The sequence below is a fragment of the Salvelinus fontinalis genome, chromosome 16 (genome assembly GCF_029448725.1).
Source record: "Salvelinus fontinalis isolate EN_2023a chromosome 16, ASM2944872v1, whole genome shotgun sequence".
Taxonomy (NCBI): domain Eukaryota; kingdom Metazoa; phylum Chordata; class Actinopteri; order Salmoniformes; family Salmonidae; genus Salvelinus; species Salvelinus fontinalis.
Window position 1 is genome coordinate 30,670,390 of NC_074680.1, and position 24,373 is coordinate 30,694,762.

The following is a 24,373-nucleotide window of genomic DNA, read 5'->3' on the forward strand; positions in this document are numbered from 1 at the left end:
CAGTGAAAGCTTAGTTTGATTTATTTTCTGTTATGTAATGTCATTGAGTTCTAGATTTGAGAAAATTAAGAAATTATCATTACCTGCTTCGTCCCTCAACCTCCTTATTAACTTCATTCTGCCAAAGCACGTGTTGCTATGAATGATGGGTTCTCTGCCCCTGTGTCTGGTCCAGCAGAGTTTAGTGTTGCTTAGCAATAGACAGGTCAGGAGGATACCAGGTAGTAATTTTATAACGAGGTTGAACTGTTCTTTGGCAACCTGGTTTCTTCATATGAAGTTATTGGCTTTCATGTAGGCGTGGCTTTGCTTCTGTGATCTGATGATGCTGTGGAGTCTGTCGTTTTTAGGGATCTCAACATTCTCATAACTATTTTCCCAATACTATCATGTGCTGGTTTGACCTGCTGGCAGCTCACACGATAAACAGGCACATCGTGTGTATAATGCCTTGACTTAAACTAAAACTTTATTTTCAAGATAATGATTGCCTTTATTATACATTTGCTTATCATTATAGCTACAGTATGAGCTTTCATGAGCTGACAAATGATCAGTGAACTATGAGAACAGTAGATCTATACAGTAGATGTTGAATGGATTTATTGTGATTGACTCAAAGTTAAGAGCAGACAGATGAGTACAAACCTTTGTGTTGCATGTTGCCCTGTAAAAGTGGCCAACATTATCGTTAATCAGAGGGGAACAAAAACTCTCACTTCCCTAACCAAAATACTGCATTTGGTTAGTGCAAATCTCAGATCTGATATTTCAAAACCCATATTTTACACCCGAAAAAGTGTTCGGTGAGAATGATTTGTTAATTGAATTAGAATATTCCGCCCTGAAACATATAATTGTATGAAAGTGATTAGAATGTATAAATCATAATCAATAAATGTGTAGTCCTAGTCAGAATTAGGGTAAAGACAATATGTCTGTATGGTATTATAAACACAGACTGTCTGAGCTTGGTGCCGACCTGACTAGAGATTTGGGAGAGAACAGGGAGTACGGGTCAAGGACAAGGTCACTAATCTCTGTCGACTGGGTAGCAGGACATGTGTGTGCATCTGTTTGTGTGTATGTATGTGGGTGCGTCTGTATGGGTGTGTGTATGGTTCTGTGAATGTGTGGGCGTGAGAAGTCAGTATAAAATGAATTGTTTTGTATTCTTGACTTTAGAACGTTCTCTGAATAAACTGTACTAACCTTTTGTATAAGCTGAGTCTTTGACTAATTATTATTATACTCATGGTCTTACAAACCTCGGGAATTGGTCAGAGCTATTGATTGATTGATTGTTATTATCATTGGGATTGGAAATTCTCTTCTCAAAAGCCCCAACTGACTTCCCAATTACAGTTGAAGTCGGAAGTTTACATACACCTTAGCCAAATACATTTAAACTCAGTTTTTCACAATTCCTGACATTTAATCCTAGTAATAATTCCCGGTATTAGGTCAGTTAGGATCACCACTTTATTTTAGGAATGTGAAATGTCAGAATAATAGCTGAGAGAATGATTTATTTCAACTTTTATTTCTTTCATCACATTCCCAGTGGGTCAGAAGTTTGCATACGCCCAATTAGTACTTGGTAGCATTGACTTTAAATTGTTTGTTTAACTTGGGTCAATCGTTTCGGGTAGCCTTCCACAAGCTACAGAGCTGGTGTAACTGAGTCAGGTTTGTAGGCCTCCTTGCTCACACACCCTTTTTCAGTTCTGCCCACAAATTTTTATATAGGATTGAGGTCAGGGCTTTGTGACGGCCACTCCAATATCTTGACTTTGTTGTCCTTAAGCCATTTTGCCACAACTTTGGAAGTATGCTTGGGGTCATTGTCCATTTGGAAGACCCATTTGCGACCAAGCTTTAACTTCCTGACTGATGTCTTGAGATGTTGCTTCAATATATCCACGTCATTTTCTTCCCTCATGATGCCATCTATTTTGTGAAGTGCACCAGTCCCTCCTGCAGCAAAGCACCCCCACAACATGATGCTGCCATCCCCGTGCTTCACCGTTGGGATGATGTTCTTCGGCTTGCAAGCCTCCCCCTTTTTCCTCCAAACATAACGATGGTCATTATAGCCAAACAGTTCTATTTTTGTTTCATCAGACCAGAGGACATTTCTCCAAAAAGTACGATCTTTGTTCCCATGTGCAGTTGCAAACAGTAGTCTGGCTTTTTTTATGGCGGTTTTGGAGCATTGGCTTCTTCCTTGCTGAGCAGCCTTTCAGGTTATGTCGATATAGGACTTGTTTTACTGTGGATATAGATCATTTTGTACCCGCTTCCTCCAACATCTTCACAAGGTCCTTTGCTGTTGTTCTGGGATTGATTTGCACTTTTCGCACCAAAGTACATTCATCTCTAGGAGACAGAACACGTCTCCTCCCTGAGCGGTATGACGGCTGCGTGGTCCCATGGTGTTTATACTTGCGTACTATTGTTTGTACAGATGAACGTGGTACCTTCAGGTGTTTGGAGATTGCTCCCAAGGATGAACCAGACTTGTCAGGTCTTGGCTGATTTCTTTTGATTTTCCCATGATGTCAAGCAAAGAGGCACTGAGTTTGAAGGTAGGCCTTGAAATACATCCACAGGTACACCTCCAATTGACTTCAAATGATGTAAATTAGCCTACCAGAAGCTTCTAAAGCCATGACATCATTTTCTGGAATTTTCCAAGCTGTTTAAAGGCACAGTCAACGTAGTGTATGTAAACTTCTGACCCACTGGAATTGTGATACAGTGAATTATTAGTGAAATAATCTCTCTGTAAACAATTGTGTGCAAAGCTGTCATCAAGGCAAAGGGTGGCTACTTTGAAGAATCTAAAATATGTTTAGATTTGTTAACACTTTTTTGATTACTACATGATTCCATGTGTTATTTCAAAGTTTTGATGTCTTTGCTATTATTCTACATTGTAGAAAATAGTAAAAATAAAGAAAAACCCTTGAATGATTAGGTGTGTCCAAACTTTTGACTGGTATTGTATATTTTTTGTTGTTGAAAATGTATTCTACAAAAAGCGGGCTGCGGGCCGCCAGTTCCCCATCCCTGCAGTTGATGTTGGATGAATTTATTGTGATGGACTTCATCTATACTCATACTAGACAGCAGACACACGAGTACAAACCTTTGTGTTGCATGCTGCCCTGTCAATGTGGCCAAAAAGTATTAGAGGGGAACAAAAACTCTCACTTCCCTAACAACGGGAGAAACTTGTATTCGTGTATTTGTTTGTGGTTAAATGACATTATCAGATATTTTGAAACCTTGTTTTGACCACAAAACAACAGGACAGTGGGACTTTCTAAGGGAGTCTTTTCTATGTTGACATGTAATATGTGCACTGCAGCGACACATTTGAATAGCTTAAAAATAGGTAAATCAATGGTAAAGTTCATTCAACACTGAACATACAGTTTGAGCCCTACCATGGAGTTCATTTAGCATCAGGTCCATTATTAATTATGTTCTCAGCTTTCTTTTGCAACAACAGTGGGCTAAAGTGACAATATATAAAAAAAGAAGGCTTAATCAATGAGGTGTCTTAAATAACCTCTGACTGCATGAACAAGATTTACCATGTAAAGGTCCATTCACATTTAAATAATCATTAGACTAGGTTTGCTTTTGCGTAGTGATCATACTGGTAATCCTACAGTATGTTCTTTATAAGCCTCCTCAGGCCTTCTCAGACAGCTTGGTTAGGTTACCATCTCTGTGGTAGGCTCTTGTATCTAGGCCTGTAGATTAGCTGTCTGGGAGGAGAGAGGAGAGGCAGGAGAAAGGCATGTCAGCCAGACAGTTTGTATTGGTGATGGTGACCTGCATATCAATGAAGAGGCCTCTTTTTTTATCTCCAGTGTTCCCTGCAGTTCCTAGTTTCTTCTTCAGCTCAGTGAGACACTGCAGGATTACCCGCTTCTCCCTGCCCCGCACCAAGCCCCTGAAGTACAGCACGGACGATAGGTGCTTCTTACTGCAGACAGAGGGGAGAGAGGGTACAGAATATCACTCTTGGAGAATCAGCAGGAGAAATGAACCGTCAAATGTTTTGTGAAATGAATTGGTCTAAAATTCCATAATCTCAACACCCAGAACCAAATCAGCTAGCTACTCAATTTTGTTAATGGGGCTGTCATGACAAATAATAATATATATATATATTTTAAGATAATACAATTTAAAAAAATAAATACAAATAATAATAATAATCTGTCAATCTTGCTTTGGAGAAGTTAACTAGAGTTAAAATAAAAAAAATCGAATTAAATGGTTCACAAAAACCCAGACCAGGGTAATTGCCTGGGAAAGTACAGCACTTAAAGCCCTATTCCGAGAAACCAGGCACAAGTGTTCACTTCTCATCGGGGGTCTCCCACCTCTGTCTCTCCCGGCTGGTCCTGCCCCTCCTACATCCTGCTGTTGAGATTCAACACGGCGCTCTATCATATTTGGAGCAGCACTATCTGGCTCTCAATCTGTCACTGCCTAGTCAACACCCTTCCCCTGTCTGATGAACACTGCTGACTTTATCTTCCACTGCTGTTCTTCTCAGGGCCATAACAGTCAGAGTAGAATTCATATGATCTGTTTTTACTTTGATTATATTTTGTAAAAAAAAAAATCAACAGATACAAGATGTGGCCACGGGAAGATGCAGGATTACCTGATGTCTGGGTAGTCCGCTACTAAATGTTTCAGGTGGTTCTTTATGTCTCTCTTGTTCTTTTCCCCAATTATGTTACTCAGGTGGTCTCCTACTGGGTGGAGCCAGTCATGTGTTGTCTTCTACAAGAGGAAATTATTATGAGTGTGTCTACTAGTCATGAATTTTAATAACACATGTCATTTGTTTATGACAGCACTTAATTTTCAAAGTAGCATTCCTCAAAGCACAAAGACATAACGCTGAGACAAATTTATGCACTGTAGTATTTACAATTTTAGACAATGTTGAATGAACATGAAAAGTACAATTTGTGTGGATGTAAATTGGCCACAATTCAGTTTGTAGTTCAGGATTAATAAGTGTTACCATTTCCTCAAACAAATCATTGAGTTCATCCCACTGCACCCTCATCTTGGTGGCTGCTTTGTCATGCTTCCTGTTCTTACAGGAGTAGTTGTTTTTCATCAGCTGGGAGACATACTCTTTCACCACATAGTAGTGCAAGCTGCTCACAAACATCTGATGCAGAGGAACACAGGCCAGGCACAGTGGAGGCCAGAGAAAGGGATTACAAATAGACATGAAAGTCTTCTGTTTATTCTTTCGCTTTCAAGTGACTGCCATGACTGATCATCTGAGTGACACCCATCCTCCTCCCCCTCTTTTCCTGCCATTTACTCCTATTGCCACATCAACTCAAATAATGTTCCATTCTATGCATGGTCAAGTTCCAGTATGGTAAGGTCAGGAAATTCTCAGGTCTTTTCCAGTAACTCCAACTTCCTATGGACCATCAGGGGCATGATTTACTTCGCTTACTTGAGTGTACAGTACCGGTCAAACGTTTGGACACATCCTACTCATTCAAGGGTTTTTCTTTATTTTGACTATTTTCTACATTGCAGAATAATAGTGAAGACATCAAAACTATGAAATAACACATATGGAATCATTTAGTAACCAAAAAAAGTGTTAACAAATTAAAATATATTTGAGATTTTTCAAAGTATATACCCTTTGCCTTGATGACAGCTTTGCACACTCTTGGCATTCTCTCAACCAGCTTCACCTGCAATGCTTTTCCAACAGTCTTGAAGGAGTTCCCACATATGCTGAGCATTTATTGGCTGCTTATCTATCACTCTGCGGTCCAACTCATCCCAAACCATCTCAATAGGGTTGAGGTCGGGTGATTGTTGAGGCCAGGTCATCTGATGCAGCACTCCATCACTCTCCTTCTTGGTCAAATAGCCCTTACACAGCCTGGAAGTGTGTTGGGTCATTGTCCTGTTGAAAAACAAATGATAGTCCCACAAAGCACAAACCAGATGGGATGGCGTATCACTGCAGTATGCTGTGATAGCCATGCTGGTTAAGTGTGCCTTGAATTCTAAATAAATCACAGACAGTGTCACCAGCAAAGCACCCCCACACCATCACACCTCCATGTTTCACGGTGGGAACCACACATGCAGAGATCATCCGTTCACCTACTCTGCGTTTCACAAAGACACGGCGGTTGGAACCAAAAATCTCAAATTTGAACTCATCAGACCAAAGGACAGATTTCTTAGCCTAAGCAAGTCTCTTCTTCTTAATGGTTTCCTTTACTAGTGGTTTCTTTGCAGCAATTCAACCATGAAGGCCTGATTCATGCAGTCTCCGCTTAACAGTTGATGTTGAGATGTGTCTGTTACTTGAACTCTGTGAAACATTTATTTGGGCTGCAATTTCTGAGGCTGGTAACTCTAATGAACTTATCCTCTGCAGCAGAGGTAACTCTGGGTCTTCCTTTCCTGTGACGGTCCGTATGAGAGCCAGCTTCATTATAGCGCTTTATGGTTATTGCGACTGCACTTGAAGAAACATTCAACGTTCTTGAAATTGTCCGGATTGACTGACCTTCATGTCTTAAAGTAATGATGAACTGTCATTTCTCTTTGCTTATTTGAGCTGTTCTTGGCATAATATGGACTTGGTCTTTTACCAAATAGGGTCTATCTTCTGTATACCACCCTTACTTTGTCACAACACAACTGATTGGCTCAAACGCATTAAGAAGAAAAGAAATTCCACAAATTAACTTTTAACAAGGCACACCTGTAAATTGAACTGCATTCCAGGTGTCTACCTCATGAAGCTGGTTGAGAGAATGCCAAGAGTGTGCAAAGCTGTTATCAAGGCAAACTTAACTTTGAAGAATCTCAAATATATTTTGATTTGTTTAACACTTTTTTGGTTATTACATGATTCCATATGTGTTATTTCATAGTTTTGATGTCTTCACCATTATTATACAATGTAGAAAATAGGGGAAAAAAGAAAAACCCTTGAATGAGTAGGTGTTCTAAAACTTGACTGGTATAGTATATCCTGCATTTAAAACAATATGAACAGCACTTCCCCATTCCTAACCTGTACATATGGATGTCTCATTTGTGAACAGCGCTGGGACAGCTTCTCTGTCCTGCTCAACAGCTGTTGAAAGTCCTCATCTGTGGAGAGCCACTTCCTCGTCATCATTCTCCTGAGGTAAGGCTGGAAAAAGAAAACAGACACATATTAACCCATCTATTCACTCACTAATTTGTTCATTCATTAATTTATTTGTTTGTTCACCCATCTATAACATTGACAGCAGGAGCGATTGAGAGAAAGCCTTTACAGAAACATGTGCAAAGATATCAGTAGACTACCAAACTAAGTAACTTCCAGGTCACCTGAGACAAGTAGGAAAGATGTCAATCACCTCAACACACTGCTCAACTTAGGGGTATTTGTAGAATGAGGACAAGACCAAAGGTCAATCAAACTTCTCCCCCTCACCTACCCTGACATCATTCTTAAACTGGTCCTCCAGGCCCTGGACCAGTCTATGGACCAAGCCATCCACCTCTCTGCTGAGATGGTCCACCTGTGTCGGGCAGCTCTCTCTGTAACCCTCCATGTGCTCCCTGGAGGAAGAGAAAGAGGGAAATGAAACAGGTCTGAGGTTAGGTCAGGTTATCATGCATACACACCTACGCGACAGAGTTTCTAAACCCAGAGGTGCCACATTGCGAGACTTCCCGAACAATTGTGAAACAGACCAAGGGAAGGGTTTCAACAGGGGTTGTAAGCAATGTTCACTTCATTTTTGGGGGGCACTGAGCAAATTTAATCTCTGCTGAGTGCAAACTTGAAGATTCTGTGCAAATTCCAGTGTGCGTTTACTGTGAACCCCGAGGCTGTACCCGCTTTAAGTGACAGTTTCAGACAGTAGCCAATTAGGCTACTGTGGATGATCATAATGTAGGCCTACCATCAAAAGCAATGGAGAAAATGCATAACATAACATGGAAATAGCTGTTCTATCATTCAGCCTACAGTAGCAGCCAATGTGTGGTGTTCAATGTAGGTTTACATTCCATGAGACTTTTGAAATAAACATGCAGGGCTTGACATTAACCTGTTCAACCACTTGTCCTTCGGACAAGGAGGTGACTGAAATTTAGGTGATGTTTGATGTTAGAAACCACTTTACAAAATAAAATGCATTATTTTTTACCATACCATTATTACAGAGAATCAGACAAATTATGCTACCCTCTGACTAATGGCTACTTAGCTTATTGAAACCTGTCTCAAAATACAACACTGCCCCTTTAAGAAAGAAAAAAAGCTCTTGATCTGACTTGCTTTTCAAAGATGTCTAGAAATGTACATGTTTTGTGCTCTTGTAAGAAGCAATCACTCCCCCATTGCTGACTACAAATGATCTATAACTGGGCTAATAACTCACTAACTAGCAAAGAATATGTACAAATGTGCACACGTGGCTACATACTAATATTGCGTTGATTCAATCACAATTCCCACAGTAAAAGGGAAACGTTGATTGTGTTAACTAAGGGGGAAACTCTAGAAAGTTGAGTGAAGTTCAATCTCGAGCTTCTCTGCACAGGCTGATATTTCTTCTTGCAAGGCAGTCCCGGGGGAGCTGCGCGCCTGAGCACGTGCGCAGTTTAGATGGAACATTGGTTGTAAGAATGTTAACAATTTCTGATGTTTTGCATGTGTAACTACAGTTGAAGTCAGAAGTTTACATACACCTTTGCTAAATACATTTAAACTCAGATTTTCACAATTCCTGACATTTAATCCTAGTAATAATTCCCTGTTTTAGGTCAGTTAGGATCACCACTTTATTTTAAGAATGGGAAATGTCAGAATAATAGTAGAGATAATGACTTATTTCAGTTTGTATTTCTTTCATCACATTCCCAGTGGGTCAGAAGTTTACATACACTCAATTAGTATTTGGTAGCATTGCCTTTAAATTGTTTAACTTGGGTCAAATGTTTCGGGTAGCCTTCCACAAGCTTCCCACAATAAGTTGGGTGAATTTTGGCCCATTCCTCCTGACAGAGCTGGTGTAACTGAGTCAGGTTTGTAGGCCTCCTTGCTCGCACAAGCTTTTTCAGTTCTGCCCACAAATTTTCTATTTGTTTGAGGTCAGGGCTTTGTGATGGCCACTCCAATACCTTTACTTTGTTGTCCTTAAGCCATTTTGCCACAACTTTGGAAGTATGCTTGGGGTCATTGTCCATTTAGAAGACCCATTTGCGACCAAGCTTTAACTTCCTGACTGATGTCTTGAGACATCATTTTCTTCCCTCATCTATTTTGTGAAGTGCACCAGTCCCTCCTGCAGCAAAGCACCCCCACAACATGATGCTGCCATCCCCGTGCTTCACTGTTGGGATGATGTTCTTCGGCTTGCAAGCCTCCCCCTTTTTCCTCCAAACATAACGATGGTCATTATGGCCAAACAATTCTATTTTTGTTTCATCAGACCAGAGGATATTTCTCCAAAAAGTACAATCTTTGTCCCCATGTGCAGTTGCAAATGGTAGTCTAGCTTTTTTATGGCGGTTTTGGAGCAGTGGCTTCTTCCTTGCTGAGTGGCCTTTCAGGTTATGTCAATATAGGACTCGTTTTTACTGTGGATATAGATACTTTTGTACCCGTTTCCTCCAGCATCTTCAAAAGGTCCTTTGCTGTTGTCGGGGATTGATTTGCACTTTTCGCACGAAAGTACGTTCATCTCTAGGAGACAGAACACATCTCCTTCCTGAGCGGTATGACGGCTGCGTGGTCCCATGGTGTTTATACTTGCGTATTATTGTTTGTACAGATGAACGTGGTACCTTCAGGCATTTGGAAATTGCTCCCAATGATGAACCAGACTTGTGGAGGTCTTGGCTGATTTCTTTTGATTTTCCCATGATGTCAAGCAAAGAGGCACTGAGTTTGAAGTTAGGCTTTGAAATACATCCAAAAGGTACACCTCAAATTGACTCAAAATATGTCAATTAGCCTTTCAGAAGCTTCTAAAGCCATGACATCATTTTCTGGAATTTTCCAAGCTGTTTAAAGGCACAGTCAACTTAGTGTATGTAAACTTCTAACCCACTGAAATAGTGATACAGTGAATTATAAGTGAAATAATCTGTCTGTAAACAATTGTTGGAAAAATTACTTGTGTCATGCACAAAGTAGATATCCCAACCGACTTGCCAAAACTATTGTTTGTTAACAAGAAATTTGTGGAGTGGTTGAAAAACAATTTTTAATGACTCCAACCTAAGTGTATGTAAACTTCCGACTTCAACTGTATGCGTTTTTTTTTTAGGAAATAAGCATAAACAGTATAAAGTGACGGACTCCATCCTAGCTGGAGGGGTGCTCTCATCTTATCTACCTACATAGACAGGGCTCTAACTCCTCTAGCTCCACAATGAAATAGGGTGCAGGCCAGGCAGCAGGCTGTTAGCCAACCTGCCAGCTTAGTGGAGTCTGCCAATAGCACAGTCAGTGTAGTCAGCTCAGCCATCCCCATTGAGACTGTGTCTGTGCCTCGACCTAGGTTGGGAAAAACTAAACATGGCGGTGTTCGCCTTAGCAATCTCATTAGGATAAAGACCTCCAACATTCCTGCCATTATTGAAAGAGATCATGATACCTCACATCTCAAAATAGGGTTACTTAATGTTAGATCCCTCACTTCAAAGGCAGTTATAGTCAATGAACTAATCACTGATCATAATCTTGATGTGATTGGCCTGACTGAAACATGGCTTAAGCCTGATGAATTTACTGTGTTAAATGAGGCCTCTCCTCCTGGTTACACTAGTGACCATATCCCCCGTGCATCCCGCAAAGGCGGAGGTGTTGCTAACATTTACGATAGCAAATTTCAATTTACAAAAAAAAAAATGACGTTTTCGTCTTTTGAGCTTCAAGTCATGAAATCTATGCAGCCTACTCAATCACTTTTTATAGCTACTGTTTACAGGCCTCCTGGGCCATATACAGCGTTCCTCTCTGAGTTCCCTGAATTCCTATCGGACCTTGTAGTCATAGCAGATCATATTCTAATTTTTGGTGATTTTAATATTCATATGGAGAAGTCCACAGACCCACTCCAAAAGGCTTTCGGAGCCATCATTGACTCAGTGGGTTTTGTCCAACATGTATCTGGACCTACTCACTGCCACAGTCATACTCTGGACCTAGTTTTGTCCCATGGAATAAATGTTGTAGATCTTAATGTTTTTCCTCATAATCCTGGACTATCGGACCACCATTTTATTACGTTTGCAATCGCAACAAATAATCTGCTCAGACCCCAACCAAGGAGCATCAAAAGTCGTGCTATAAATTCTCAGACAACACAAAAATTCCTTGATGCCCTTCCAGACTCCTTCTGCCTACCCAAGGACGTCAGAGGACAAAAATCATTTAACCACCTAACTGAGGAACTCAATTTAACCTTGCGCAATACCCTAGATGCAGTTGCACCCCTAAAAACAAAAAACATTTGTCATAAGAAACTAGCTCCCTGGTATACAGAAAATACCCGAGCTCTGAAGCAAGCTTCCAGAAAGTGAGGCGCCCGGAAATGGCGCCACACCAAACTGGAAGTCTTCCGACTAGCTTGGAAAGACAGTACCGTGCAGTATCGAAGAGCCCTCACTGCTGCTCGATCATCCTACTTTTCCAACTTAATTGAGGAAAATAAGAACAATCCAAAATGTATTTTTGATACTGTTGCAAAGCTAACCTAAAAGCAGCATTCCCCAAGAGAGGATGGCTTTCACTTCAGCAGTAATAAATTCATGAACTTCTTTGAGGAAAAGATCATGATCATTAGAAAGCAAATTACAGACTCCTCTTTAAATCTGCGTATTCCTCCAGGGCTTAGCTGTCCTGGATCTGCACAGCTCTGCCAGGGCCTGGGATCGGGAGAGACACTTAAGTGTATTAGAAAAAAAAAATAATAATAAAATAATCATGGCCTCTAAACCTTCAAGCTGCATACTGGATCCTATTCCAACTAAACTACTGAAAGAGCTGCTTCATGTGCTTGGCCCTCCTATGTTGAACATAATAAACAGCTCTCTATCCACCGGATGTGTACCAAACTCACTAAAAGTGGCAGTAATAAAGCCTCTCTTGAAAAAGCCAAACCTTGACCCGGAAAATATAAAAAACTATCGGCCTATAATCGAATCTTCCATTCCTCTCAAATACTTTAGAAAAAGCTGTTGCGCAGCAACTCACTGCCTTCCTGAAGACAAACAATGTATACGAAATGCTTCAGTCTGGTTTTAGACCCCATCATAGCACTGAGACTGCACTTGTGAAGGTGGTAAATGACCTTTTAATGGCGTCAGACCGAGGCTCTGCATCGGTCCTCGTGCTACTAGACCTTAGTGCTGCCTTTGACACCATCGATCACCACATTCTTTTGGAGAGACTGGAAACCCAAATTGGCCTACACGGACAAGTTCTGGCCTGGTTTAGATCTTATCTGTCAGAAAAATATCAGTTTCTCTGTGAATGGTTTGTCCTCTGACAAAATCAACTATACATTTCGGTGTTCCTCAAGGTTCCGTTTTAGGACCACTATTGTTTTCACTATATATTTTACCTCTTGGGGATGTTATTCGAAAACATAATGTTAACTTTCACTGCTATGCGGATGACACACAGCTGTACATTTCAATGAAACATGGTGAAGCCCCAAAATTGCCCTCGCTAGAAGCCTGTGTTTCAGACATAAGGAAGTGGATGGCTGAAAACGTTCTACTTTTAAACTCGGACAAAACAGAGATGCTTGTTCTAGGTCCCAAGAAACAAAGAGATCTTCTGTTAAATCTGACAATTAATCTTGATGGTTGTAAAGTCGTCTCAAATAAAACTGTGAAGGACCTCGGCGCTACTCTTGACCCTGATCTCCCTTTTGACGAACATATCAAGACTGTTTCAAGGACAGCTTTTTTCCATCTACGTAACATTGCAAAAATCAGAAATTTTCTGTCCAAAAATGATGCAGAAAAATTAATCCATGCATTTGTTACTTCTAGGTTAGACTACTGCAATGCTCTACTTTCCGGCTACCCGGATAAAGCACTAAATAAACTTCAGTTAGTGCTAAATACGGCTGCTAGAATCCTGACTAGAACCAAGAAATTTGATCATATTACTCCAGTGCTAGCTTCCCTACACTGGCTTCCTGTTAAGGCAAGGGCTGATTTCAAGGTTTTACTGTTAACCTATAAAGCGTTACATGGGCTTGCTCCTACCTATCTTTCCGAGTTGGTCCTGCCGTACATACCTACACGTACGCTACGGTCACAAGACGCAGGCCTCCTAATTGTCCCTAGAATTTCTAAGCAAACAGCTGGAGGCAGGGCTTTCTCCTATAGATTTCCATTTTTATGGAACGGTCTGCCTACCCATGTGAGAGACGCAGACTCGGTCTCAACCTTTAAGTCTTTACTGAAGACTTCTCTTCAGTAGGTCATATGATTGAGTGTAGTCTGGCCCAGGAGTGTGAAGGTGAACGGAAAGGCTCTGGAGCAACGAACCGCCCTTGCTGTCTCTGCCTGGCCGGTTCCCCTCTCTCCACTGGGATTCTCTGCCTCTAACCCTATTACAGGGGCTGAGTCACTGGCTTACTGGTGCTCTTTCATGCCGTCCCTAGGAGGGGTGCGTCACTTGAGTGGGTTGAGTTACTGACGTGATCTTCCTGTCTGGGTTGGCGCCTCCCCCTTGGTTTGTGCTGTGGTGGAGATCTTTGTGGGCTATACTCGGCCTTGTCTCAGGATTGTAAGTTGGTGGTTGAAGATATCCCTCTAGTGGTGTGGGGGCTGTGCTTTGACAAAGTGGGTGGGGTTATATCCTTCCTGTTTGGCCCTGTCCGGGGGTATCATCGGATGGGGCCAGTGTCTCCTGACCCCTCCTGTCTCAGCCTCCAGTATTTATGCTGCAGTAGTTTGTGTCGGGGGGCTAGGGTCAGTTGGTTATATCTGGAGTACTTCTCCTGTCTTATCCAGTGTCCTGTGTGAATTTAAGTATGCTCTCTCTAATTCTCTCCTTCTCTCTTTCTTTCTCTCTCTCGGAAAACCTGAGCCCTAGGACCATACGTCAGGACTACCGGGCATGATGACTCCTTGCTGTCCCCAGTCCACCTGGCCTTGCTGCTATTCCAGTTTCAACTGTTCTGCCTGCGGGTATGGAACCCCTACCTGTCCCAGACCTGCTGTTTTCAACTCTTAATGATCGGCTATGAAAAGCCAACTGACATTTATTCCCGATTATTATTTGACCATGCTTGTCACTTATGAACATTTTGAACATTTTGGCCATGTTCTGTTATAATCTCCACCCGGCACAGCCAGAAGAGGACTGGCCACCCCTCATAGCCTGGTTCCTCTCGAGGTTTCTTCCTAGGTTTTGGCCTTTCTAGGGAGTTTTTCCTAGCCACAGTGCTTCTACACCTGCATTGCTTGCTGTTTGGGGTTTTAGGCTGGGTTTCTGTACAGCACTTCGAGATATTAGCTGATGTACGAAGGGCTATATAAAATAAACTTGATTTGATAAAGTTATATCTGACCATCATTATTTTAAGTCTCCTGTCTCCTTGAATATGAATAACTAAATCTGCAGGAGAGAATTTTGATTGTTTCTGTCCATCTCTAATATTGTGTTCCTAATTTTTTTACTGACAGAGACATGCTGTTGCTTGTTTCAGTGAAATTACCAGCTCTTTGAATGTGGAGAGAGGGGGGCTTTCTTTTTTTAGAGCTTGAACTACTCAGGCAATTCTCTTACACTAGCCACGTTTCCCGGAAACCATGTGGTGTTTCTCTCTTTAGACAGGCAGTGCTATACTCCAGAGATGCCTGTTGGCTGGAAATAGCTTCCCAGCTAGCACATTTGGTTCCTTGGAAGTTGTGGGAATGTACGTTTTTGGTTTCCCATTGGTTCTGGGAACGAAGCCATACATTTCTTGACCAGTAGAACTGAAGTTTTTTTTTGAGAATGTAATGTACATCTTTTGTTGCAGGTTGGTTTTGAGAACGTTTTTACTATGGTTCCCTGAATGTTTTTCTGGGAGATTTATTATTCAATTCTAAGTTAGAGTTTTTTTAATAACTTCTTTAACTTTTATTGAATGTTTCAATAAGACATTTAAGAACACTGCTAGCTTCGTTTGGGTTAACTGTTTTGAATTCCAAGCACAGATAGGACCCATGGAAATTAATTTGCTTAGGCATTAATCATGCAAACACATTTATTTTCATTGTGGGACAGTGTCAGTGGTCTTCTGTTCTCTATCCATTGAATTAGTCGACAGCACCAACAGGATGGAGCTAGCAAGCTTTGTTTTTTTAACTCATACAAATTTGTTCATTTTAATCTATTCAAACAGACCCCATTTCAAAGGAAACAAGTACTTAATAAGATCAGACGTGGCCAATTAGTCGGCGCGGCCAAGACACCTAAACACACTTAACAAGATAAAGGATAGAGAGTTTTGTTAGCGCTGAGAACGGATATGTATATGTTTTTCAATTGTTTTACAATAACATTTACTTATGTTACTAATGTTTTTTTGTGTTTTCTTTATAGATGTTTTCTTAAATGTTACTTTAAATAGTACCATGAGGAAACCTGGTGGAAACGTTATGCTGAAGTATTGAAATTCCCACAGGAGAACGTTGTTTCTTAACCTTCTCTGAACTATTTGAGAGCATTCCCAATGTCAAACCAGTTGGAGAATGTTCCAAAAACAATACCAAAATGTTTATTAAATTAAACCATGTTTGGATGTTTGTCAAAGTAATGAAATACCAGGCAAATAATGTTATTTTGTCAAGTTTCTTAAATGTGCTGAGAATGTTCCAAAGCCAAGCAACTATCCTGTACCATTTCCAGAACGTTGTGGGAAGTTGTATGCAAAATCAAATACAATTTTATTGGTCACATACACATGTTTAGCAGTTGTTATTGCGGGTGTATCGAAATAATTAGGTTTCTAGCTCCAACAGTGCAGTAATATCTAACAAGTAATATCTAACAATTTCACAACAATACACACACATCTAAAGGAATGGAATTAAGAAAATATAAATGTTTGGACGAGCAATGTCAGAGCAGCATAGACTAAAATACAGTAGAATAGAATACAGTATATACATATGAGATGAGTAATGTGAAATAAGTAAACATTATTAAAGTCACTAGTGTTCCATTATTAAAGTGGCCAGTGATTTCAAGTCATATATATATATATATATATATATAGGGCAGCAGCCTCTTAAGGTGCTAGTGATGGCTATTTAATAGTCTGATGGCATTGAGATAGAAGCTGTTTTTCAGTCTCTCGGTCCCAGCTTTGATACACCTGTACTGACCTCGCCTTTTGGATGATAGCGGGGTGAACAGGCAGTGGCTCGGGTGGTTGTTGTCCTTGATGATCTTTTTGGCCTTCCTGTGACATTGGGTTCTGTAGGGGTCCTGGAGGGCCGGTAGTTTGCCTCCGGTGATGCGTTGGGCAAACCGCACCACCCTCTGGAAAGCCCTGCGGTTGTGGGTGGTGCAGTTGCCGTACCAGGTGTGATTTAGCCTGACAGGATGCTCTTAATTGTGAACTTGTAAAAGTTTGTGAGGGTTTTAGGTGCCAAGACAAATTTCTTCACCCTCCTGAGGTTGAAGAGGTGCTGTTATTATTTCTTTCTTTATTTCTGATAATATTTTTTTATTGGTATGTAACTGGTATGAAAGTTGTATTGTCAATTTTGTTTTGTATTTAAACGCCACTTTAAATGTGTACATGACACTGCAACAAAATTTCACCATGGGGACAATAAAGTCAGTAAGTAAGTTGTGCCTTCTTCACCACACTGTCTGTGTGGGTGGACCATTTCAGTTTGTCAGTGATGTGTATGCAGAGGAACTTGAAGCTTTCCACCTTCTCCACTGTGGTCCTATCGATGTGGATAGGGGGGTGCTCCCTCTGCTGTTTCCTGAAGTCCACGACCAGCTCCTTTGTTTTGTTGACGTTAAGTGAGAGGTTATTTTACTGGCACCACACTCCCAGGGCATTCACCTCCTCCCTGTAGGCTGTCTCATCATTGTTGGCTACTACTGTTGTGTCGTCTGCAAACTTAATTATTGTGTTGGAGGCGTGCGTGGCCACGCAGTCATGGGTGAACAGGGAGTACAGGGGGCTGAGCATGCACCCTTGTGGGGCCCCTGTGTTGAGGATCAGCGAAGTGGAGGTGTTGTTTCCTACCTTCACCACCTGGGGGCGGCCCGTCAGGAAGTCCAGGACCCAGAAAGCACAGGGCGGGGTTCAGAGCCAGGGCCCCAAGCTTAATGATGAGCTTGGAGGGTACTATGGTGTTGAAGGCTCAGCTGTAGTCAATGAACAGCACTCTTACATAGGTATTCCTCTTGTTCAGATGGGATAGAGCAGTGTGCAGTGCATCGTCTGTGGATCTATTGGGGTGGTAAGCAAATTGAAGTGAGTCTAGGGTGTCAGGTAATGTAGAAGTGATATGATCCTTGACTAGTCTCTCAAAGCACTTCATGATGACAGAAGTGAGTGCTACAGGGTGATAGTCATTTAGTTTAGTTACTTTCTCTTTCTTGGGAACAGGAACAATGGTGGACATCTTGAAGCATGTGGAGACAGTAGAATGTGACAGGGAAAGATTGAATATCCGTAAACACTCCAGCCAGCTGGTCTGCGCATGCTCTGAGGACGCGGCTAGGGATGCCGTCTGGGCCGTCAGCCTGGTTAGGGTTAACATACTTAAATGTCTTACTCATGTCGGCCACAGAGAAGGAGAGTCCACAGTCCTTGGTAGCTGGCCGCGTCAGTGGCACTGTGTCAACTTCAAAGCGAGCAAAATGTGTCATCCTCAAAGCGAGCGAAAAAGGTGTTTAGCTTATCCGGAAGCAAGACGTCGGTGGCAGCGACGTGGCTGGTTTCCCCTCTAGTCCGTGATTGTCTGTAGATCGAATTGATTGAATTGAGACTTCACTTTGTCTCTGTACTGACATTTTGCCTGTTTGATTGTCTTACGGAGGGAATAACTACACTGTTTGTATTCAGCTATATTCCCAGTCACCTTGCCATGGTTAAATCCAGTGTTTTGCGCAAATGTATTTATTTAACCTTTATTTAACTAGGCAGGACAGTTAAGAACAAATTCGTATTTACAATGACGGCCTACACTGGCCAAACCCGGACGACGCTGGGCCAATTGTGCGCCGCCCTATGGGACTCCCAATTATGGCTGATTGTGATACAGCCTGGATTCGAACCAGGGTGTGCGAATGCTACCATATATCCATGGTTTCTGGTTTGGGTAGGTTTTAATAGTCACAGTGGGTAGAACATCTCCTATACATTTCCTGATAAACTCAGTTACCGTATCTGTGTATTCATCGATATTATTCTCAGAGGCTACCCGGAACATATCCCAGTCTGCTTAATCAAAACAATCTTGAAGCATGGAAACACATGGTTCTGAGAACGTTATGTGCTAGCTGGGTTTAGTCTTCAATAGTTTCACTGTAATTTATACAGTAATATGATATAGTGTGTCACCGTGCCTGCATGTTAGTGTGTTTGAGTATGTTTGTAAGATAGATAAGATGCATATTTAACCATAATTCAACATTTATTGGTGTCTATTTTTTGTATGTTTATCTTGCAGGCAGGCTAAATGACCTAGTATGGGTTCCAGGAAATGCCTGTGAAAATGTCATTTCATAGTCCCAGTTTTCCTTTAATGCTGAGACTTTGTCTTCTGAGCCAAGACTTCTGTTCTCAGGTAAATCTTTTAGACTGCGGTCTTATTTTTATTTATTCACACCATCCTTTGGTAAATGTACCCCAAAGTGTCTGGAAAGCTGAACTGACTATCTATCAACTGTTGTCCAGGACATTCCCGTCTACAGTGTGTTGAGGGCAGAGGAAAGGGGAGGGTTGTTGACCAGATGTAGTGAAGAGAGGAATCTGACTTACTTAAGAGCTTTAAAGCTGTTGATGTAGGTTATCTGATAGTCAGCCCAAAGTGAAGGGTTTTCCATACTGTTACAGCAGTACCTAAATTCGTTCTCAAATCTATGGAGATGTAGAGAGTGAAGGAGAGATAATGTCATGGAGTTATTAACAAACAAAGGACAAGGTCCAGTTTTATGTTCCAGTGAATAATGGTTAGGATAGAGATAGAAAGAGCAGACTCTGGACTGTTGCAGAGCATACCGCTTGGGAAACTGCTGTAACTCTTCTAGGCAGGAACAGACTACTCTCATCTCCAGGTCTGCATCAATCCTCTTGGAGTTTACAGCATTGCTCTTAACTTTCTACACAAAGAACAACATCAGTTTCAAGTCCTACAGAGTTATAGTAGCCTTAGTAGCCTGCCGCTATAATTAAAATGTAACTAAGTAGGCAATGTTGCCCTCTAACGGAGATATGATGCTATTGCATTATATAAAATCATGACAAAACAATACCGTCCAGATATCCATGTGTATGTCAGATTTAAAGAAGTGTTCATCGTCAGTCTCTGGTGCCTGTTTCTTTATCCACATGTCCTCATTTTCAATCTCTAATATTTTATCCAGTGAAGCTCTCATGTCCTCCTGGAAAAGAGACATGGAAAGCAAAAGAATAAAGGCTAAAGGACTAGAAGAGTTTTACAAAAACGTATATTTTGCTCATCAGTGTGGTACCTGCATTCAACCTGAATTCTTCCTAAACATCTATCCATCTGTCTCTTAGTGGAGTGTTCAATCCCTCACCTTTGCCCGCATGCAGTATTTCCCCTTGAGCTGGTCCAGGAAGCCCTCCTCCAGTGAAAGGCCTATGTTCTCAGCTTCCATCTCTGGTCTCAATGAAGGACTACTCATTACCTTCTCACTGTTCAACAGGGATGGTGTCTCAGATACAATACTACTCATCATCTTGAGTCATATTTTTGTATATATATATATATATATATATATATATACACATACATACATATACATACATACTCCTCACCTCTCATAGTGATTGATGATCCAGTCCAGCAGGGTGTAGTAGTCCTTCAGATCTGTCACCTGCTGCTGAAGCCTCTTCAGATGCTGGCTGACAGCACCATGGTAACAGCTCACATAGGTGCTGAACACATTGAAGCTGGGTGGGTAAGAGCCTTGCAGCTCTCCCTTCACCTTCTTCAAGTCCTCCACGATGGCCTTGCCCAGCATACCCAGGTGGATAGCCAGCCAGGAGGCATTCTGCTCGGGCCTGTCCAAGTGAACACTCTTCAGTGTGGCCTGTACACCCTCGCTCACAGCCTCTCTCCAGGCCCCTCGCCAACCCCCAGGCCCAACCATGCCCACGAACCCAGGCTCTGCCTCCCTCTTCTCCTCTTCCTGGATGACATGGGCCACATGCATCAAGAGATCCTTGTTGCGAGAGGGAAAGGAGTTGGAGTCCCGCACTATTTCCTTCACCTTGTCCAGCAGGGCATTGTAAAGGAGCCTCAGGTCCTTCTCCTTCTTGGCCAGCTCCATAGGGGAGGCCTCCTCCGTGCACTCCTCCCTCTCCTGCTGGAACTCCTGGCACAGGGAGAGGAGGTTCAGATAGGCCTCCTCCAGCACCTCCATCCCAATCAGCTTATTGATCTGCATCACTGGAGTGTAAGAGCAAACAGAGTAAAGGCATTAATGCATAGAAGCTTATGCTGTTATACCTAATACACACATATTGCACAGACACAACCATAGTGATTTACATCACAAATGATATATTTTGTGATCTCTACTGCTAAAACAAATAAAAATGGACAAGAGGATGAGTGAGAGAAAGAGACAAAGACAGAGAGAGAACGAACCTCACCTGAGAGGGGTGTGAGGGGTATCTCTGGGAGTATGTATGACTCTTTTATCTCTACCCTCTCCTTCTCTCTCTTCTCATCCACAGTGATCTCAGTGACAGGCTGGAGCTGCTCCTGTTTGAGGGCCTTGTCCTTCTTATTCCCCACAAGTCGCAAACTCCGTCGAATGGAAGCCCCCTTCTTTAGAAGAGAGTCCCCAATTGCCGATGGGTCTATAGATGGACAAGACAGATTACGGATTACGAAGACTTTACAAAGACTCAGAATATCCCAACGAGCTCTCTAGAATTCTCTCAGTAAATGATATGTATTTGTGCTTGTCTTTGAACAGTATTTATTGTCAACCATTGATTGAACAAGCTCTGGTTGGTTGGGTAAACAGTGGTGTACCTGAGCGTGTTCTGGTGTGCTTTTTCTGGAATGAATCTTCTGCACTCTCTCCTCCCTCCTTCCTCTGGAAGGACCCACCTAGACCCTTCAGGGGAGAGGCCATAGGAGACCCAGCACTCAAACCTGAGCAAGAGAAAGTTCTCTATGACATTGAATAATGCTAGTAATTAAACAACTTTGCAGTATAATAGTAGATGTGCTGACCGTACACACACAATCACACGGACAGTCGCACAGTCACACAAACGCATACGCACACACAGAAGAAGTCACACAACCTTGACAACTAGTTAAGCAGCTTCTGTCAGATTCATCATAAAAAAAATCTGTGTTATTGTACAAAAGGTTAATTATGTTAGTGTATATCCTGCTTGGTTGGCAGCTGTTTCCGAGTTTTGTATAAACTTCATTAAGATAGGAATGTCAGTAATTGAGTAATGATGAAAGCCCCCTGCTCAGACTGGCTCATGTCCAGCTGAAGTTCCCAATTAGAGAGTCCTTCCTGCCATTTCTACTGTCATTCTGTGTCTGCTGAGACGTCCTTTTCCCATGACCTTGAGAAGCCAGTTCTTGACTCAAGAGCATATTTCATAACTCACTTAATTAGACAGAGGGACAAATCTGAGGAAAACTTACATGGTGAGGGAGGGGGTGGCAGCTGATGGGTTGGTGAGGTCACTTCAGGGTCAATACCATGTCCCCCCTGTTCTGAATTGGATTTGTCCCTTGACTCTTGGCTGTTTGAGGCCAGAGGACTCCTCTCTCCAACCCGCTTGATGCTCTCCCTGAATTGCTTCATCATCCCCAGTTTCTTCTCCTTCACCGGGCCGTCAGGTTGTGTCTTCACGTTCCTCTCCATGGTGGATTTGAGGGAGGATCTGTCCCCCTCTAGACCCTGAGCTTCATTCACCTCCTCCATGTCCCCAGGTTCCCCAATCCCTGCCATCTGATCTCTGCTTGGCATTGAATGTCCCTTGTTTCAGGCAAGGAGTTGTCTGTTGAATGTGTTGTTAAAAGTGCCTTTAACTTTTGGTGCCTGTCACAGCAGTCAGCAGGAACAGGAGCAAAGCTTATGTTTACAGCCAACATGCCATTTTCTATGGAAGGTAAGGGGGAAAGGGTGTGCCGTCACGGTAACCAACCCGACCTGGCAAAGTACCTCAAGTTAAAAATAAGGGTAGCATTCCTACATGCATAAGAATCATATTATGGATACATTGTGTATAACCTGTAATTACCATGAGTCACTGATAAGAATGGATTTTCCACTTCTGACGTGAATGTGTAAGAGAGGTACAGATGTAGGATCTTAATTCGATCACCCTGTTGCAGGAGAACTTTCCTGCAATGCAGAAAATATCAAATGTGTAGTGTATTTGAGTTTTAAAAGGTTTCTGAAGTTTGTAATTTCCACTTTGACATTTCAGACTAAATTTTTTCTTACGAAAATTATAATTTAATTACAATCCACATAATAATTCACATTTCCTGTACCTGCAGGAATATTTTCCTGCTGTAGCAAAATGGTTAAAATAAAGTTCCTACATCTGTAAACTGAGAATAAAAACCTAAAAAACAACCTATACCCTTTGAGAGGGACTAGCTTTTGGGTCCAGTGGTGGTTGGTTTTGAAGGACTGAGTACAGACAACCAGGGTTGGATTACAGTTTGTTTACACTAAAATACCATTGTTATTGGTATGCACTGGTCCGAGGGCCTCTAACAGAAACAGGAAGGTACTGTCCAGAGGAAGAAGTGACAGACAGTGTGACAAGGGCAAAGAACAATCAAATGAGGCAGCAGGCAATGGTTAATTAGTAAAACACATGAAGGCCTACTCACTCTCTAATATAAATGTCTTTGTCTGTAAACAGTAGACACATGTAAATGTCTGTATAAAATTATGCTGTAATGGTAATCATTGAATATTTTCTGTACCGCCTAATTGATTTGGCTTTTGAATATTCATAACAAACTAATGAATAAAACAAACTTACATTTTCCTGAGAGAGCCTATTTGTTGATATTTGCAGTAACATGCTCACTATGCCTGTATTTTTTTAAAGGGAAGTTAACTTTATCTATTGAAATATGTCTCTGCTTAGCCCTATACATCACCATTTTTAGAGCAATACTTAGCACGCAGAGGCTAAACAATTGCATGACAAATGCACCATGAAGCATGAAGCCTAGTCTGTAAAAACAATCTGCCATAGCATAATCCTCTGCTCTTATTTTAGACATATAGACAGACACATTTAGTTTACAAGAATATACCCTTTCACAATTCAAAAGACACCACAAGATTTCAGGTAATATAGTCTCACTCACCTGAGCAACTCTACTGTCTGGAGCAGTGAGTGAGTAGCCTACCAGCCCAGGGGTTTTCACATGGGTTTACAGCTGTTTTCACTTTAATGTTCACCTCGCCAGGTATCTAAAGAGCAATCATGTGGTCACGAGACAACCTGCGGGAGGTTGGAAGTTGATACGACCTCAAGAAACATGAAAAATAAAATCCCTTTTAGGCAGCGTGCCAAGCAGCATGAGAGAAGCAAAAATCACCATGTGACTCAGAGACTCGAGCGGTTTATTGTTAGAAAATAAGTTAATCATTACACTGTATTTGTTGGTGTAAAATATTTGGTGTAGGCCTACGTCCATGACAAATAAAATGACACCGATGCTGATAAACCGGACTGCACTATTTTCAGTCATAGTTTTGAGACATTTCAACGTCTACACTACGCAAAATAGGCGACAGGTCTATCTCTAAATAGCAAAACAATGCTTAGAAAAGAGAACTAGCCAAGCAATATTCGCCTGTCATTCCTGTTGCTTGTCACTGGAGGGCGACTGTAGACAATATTTAGACAACTTCCCCAATGACCACATGTCAATTAGGCCTACTTGTTTGTTGATCTCATCAAGGCTGGAAATTACAGTATATATGGTATCATACTTGTTGCTGACCTTAAGGCTCAGGGGTGATAACTATTTAGCTTACTTTAGGTGGAATTCTCCTAATTGTTCGACATCTATCTATGATTGCCCCTAT

At 41.6% G+C, this 24,373-nt stretch overlaps 1 protein-coding gene across 3 annotated transcripts; it reads right to left on the reverse strand.

Annotated features, from left to right (window-relative positions):
- Positions 1-586: 586 nt before the first annotated feature.
- On the reverse strand, positions 587-23,897 carry LOC129812986 (exocyst complex component 3-like protein 4). Of its 3 annotated transcripts, XM_055865066.1 has the most exons (14): positions 23,647-23,896; positions 21,952-22,310; positions 21,316-21,438; positions 20,928-21,137; positions 20,088-20,721; positions 19,847-19,964; positions 19,559-19,687; positions 19,305-19,405; positions 19,065-19,163; positions 7,524-7,647; positions 7,109-7,231; positions 5,060-5,212; positions 4,691-4,812; positions 587-4,000 (listed from the first exon to the last, which is right to left on the reverse strand). In XM_055865066.1, the coding sequence occupies exons 2-14, from the start codon at positions 22,277-22,279 to the stop codon at positions 3,772-3,774; spliced, it is 2,493 nt and encodes an 830-aa protein (XP_055721041.1). In that variant the 5' UTR covers positions 22,280-22,310; positions 23,647-23,896; the 3' UTR covers positions 587-3,771. The 3 variants fall into 3 exon arrangements, with proteins under 3 accessions (XP_055721041.1, XP_055721043.1, XP_055721042.1); XM_055865068.1 differs by lacking the exon at positions 5,060-5,212 and having other exon boundaries at positions 23,647-23,897; XM_055865067.1 differs by lacking the exon at positions 23,647-23,896 and having other exon boundaries at positions 21,952-22,361.
- Positions 23,898-24,373: the final 476 nt, after the last annotated feature.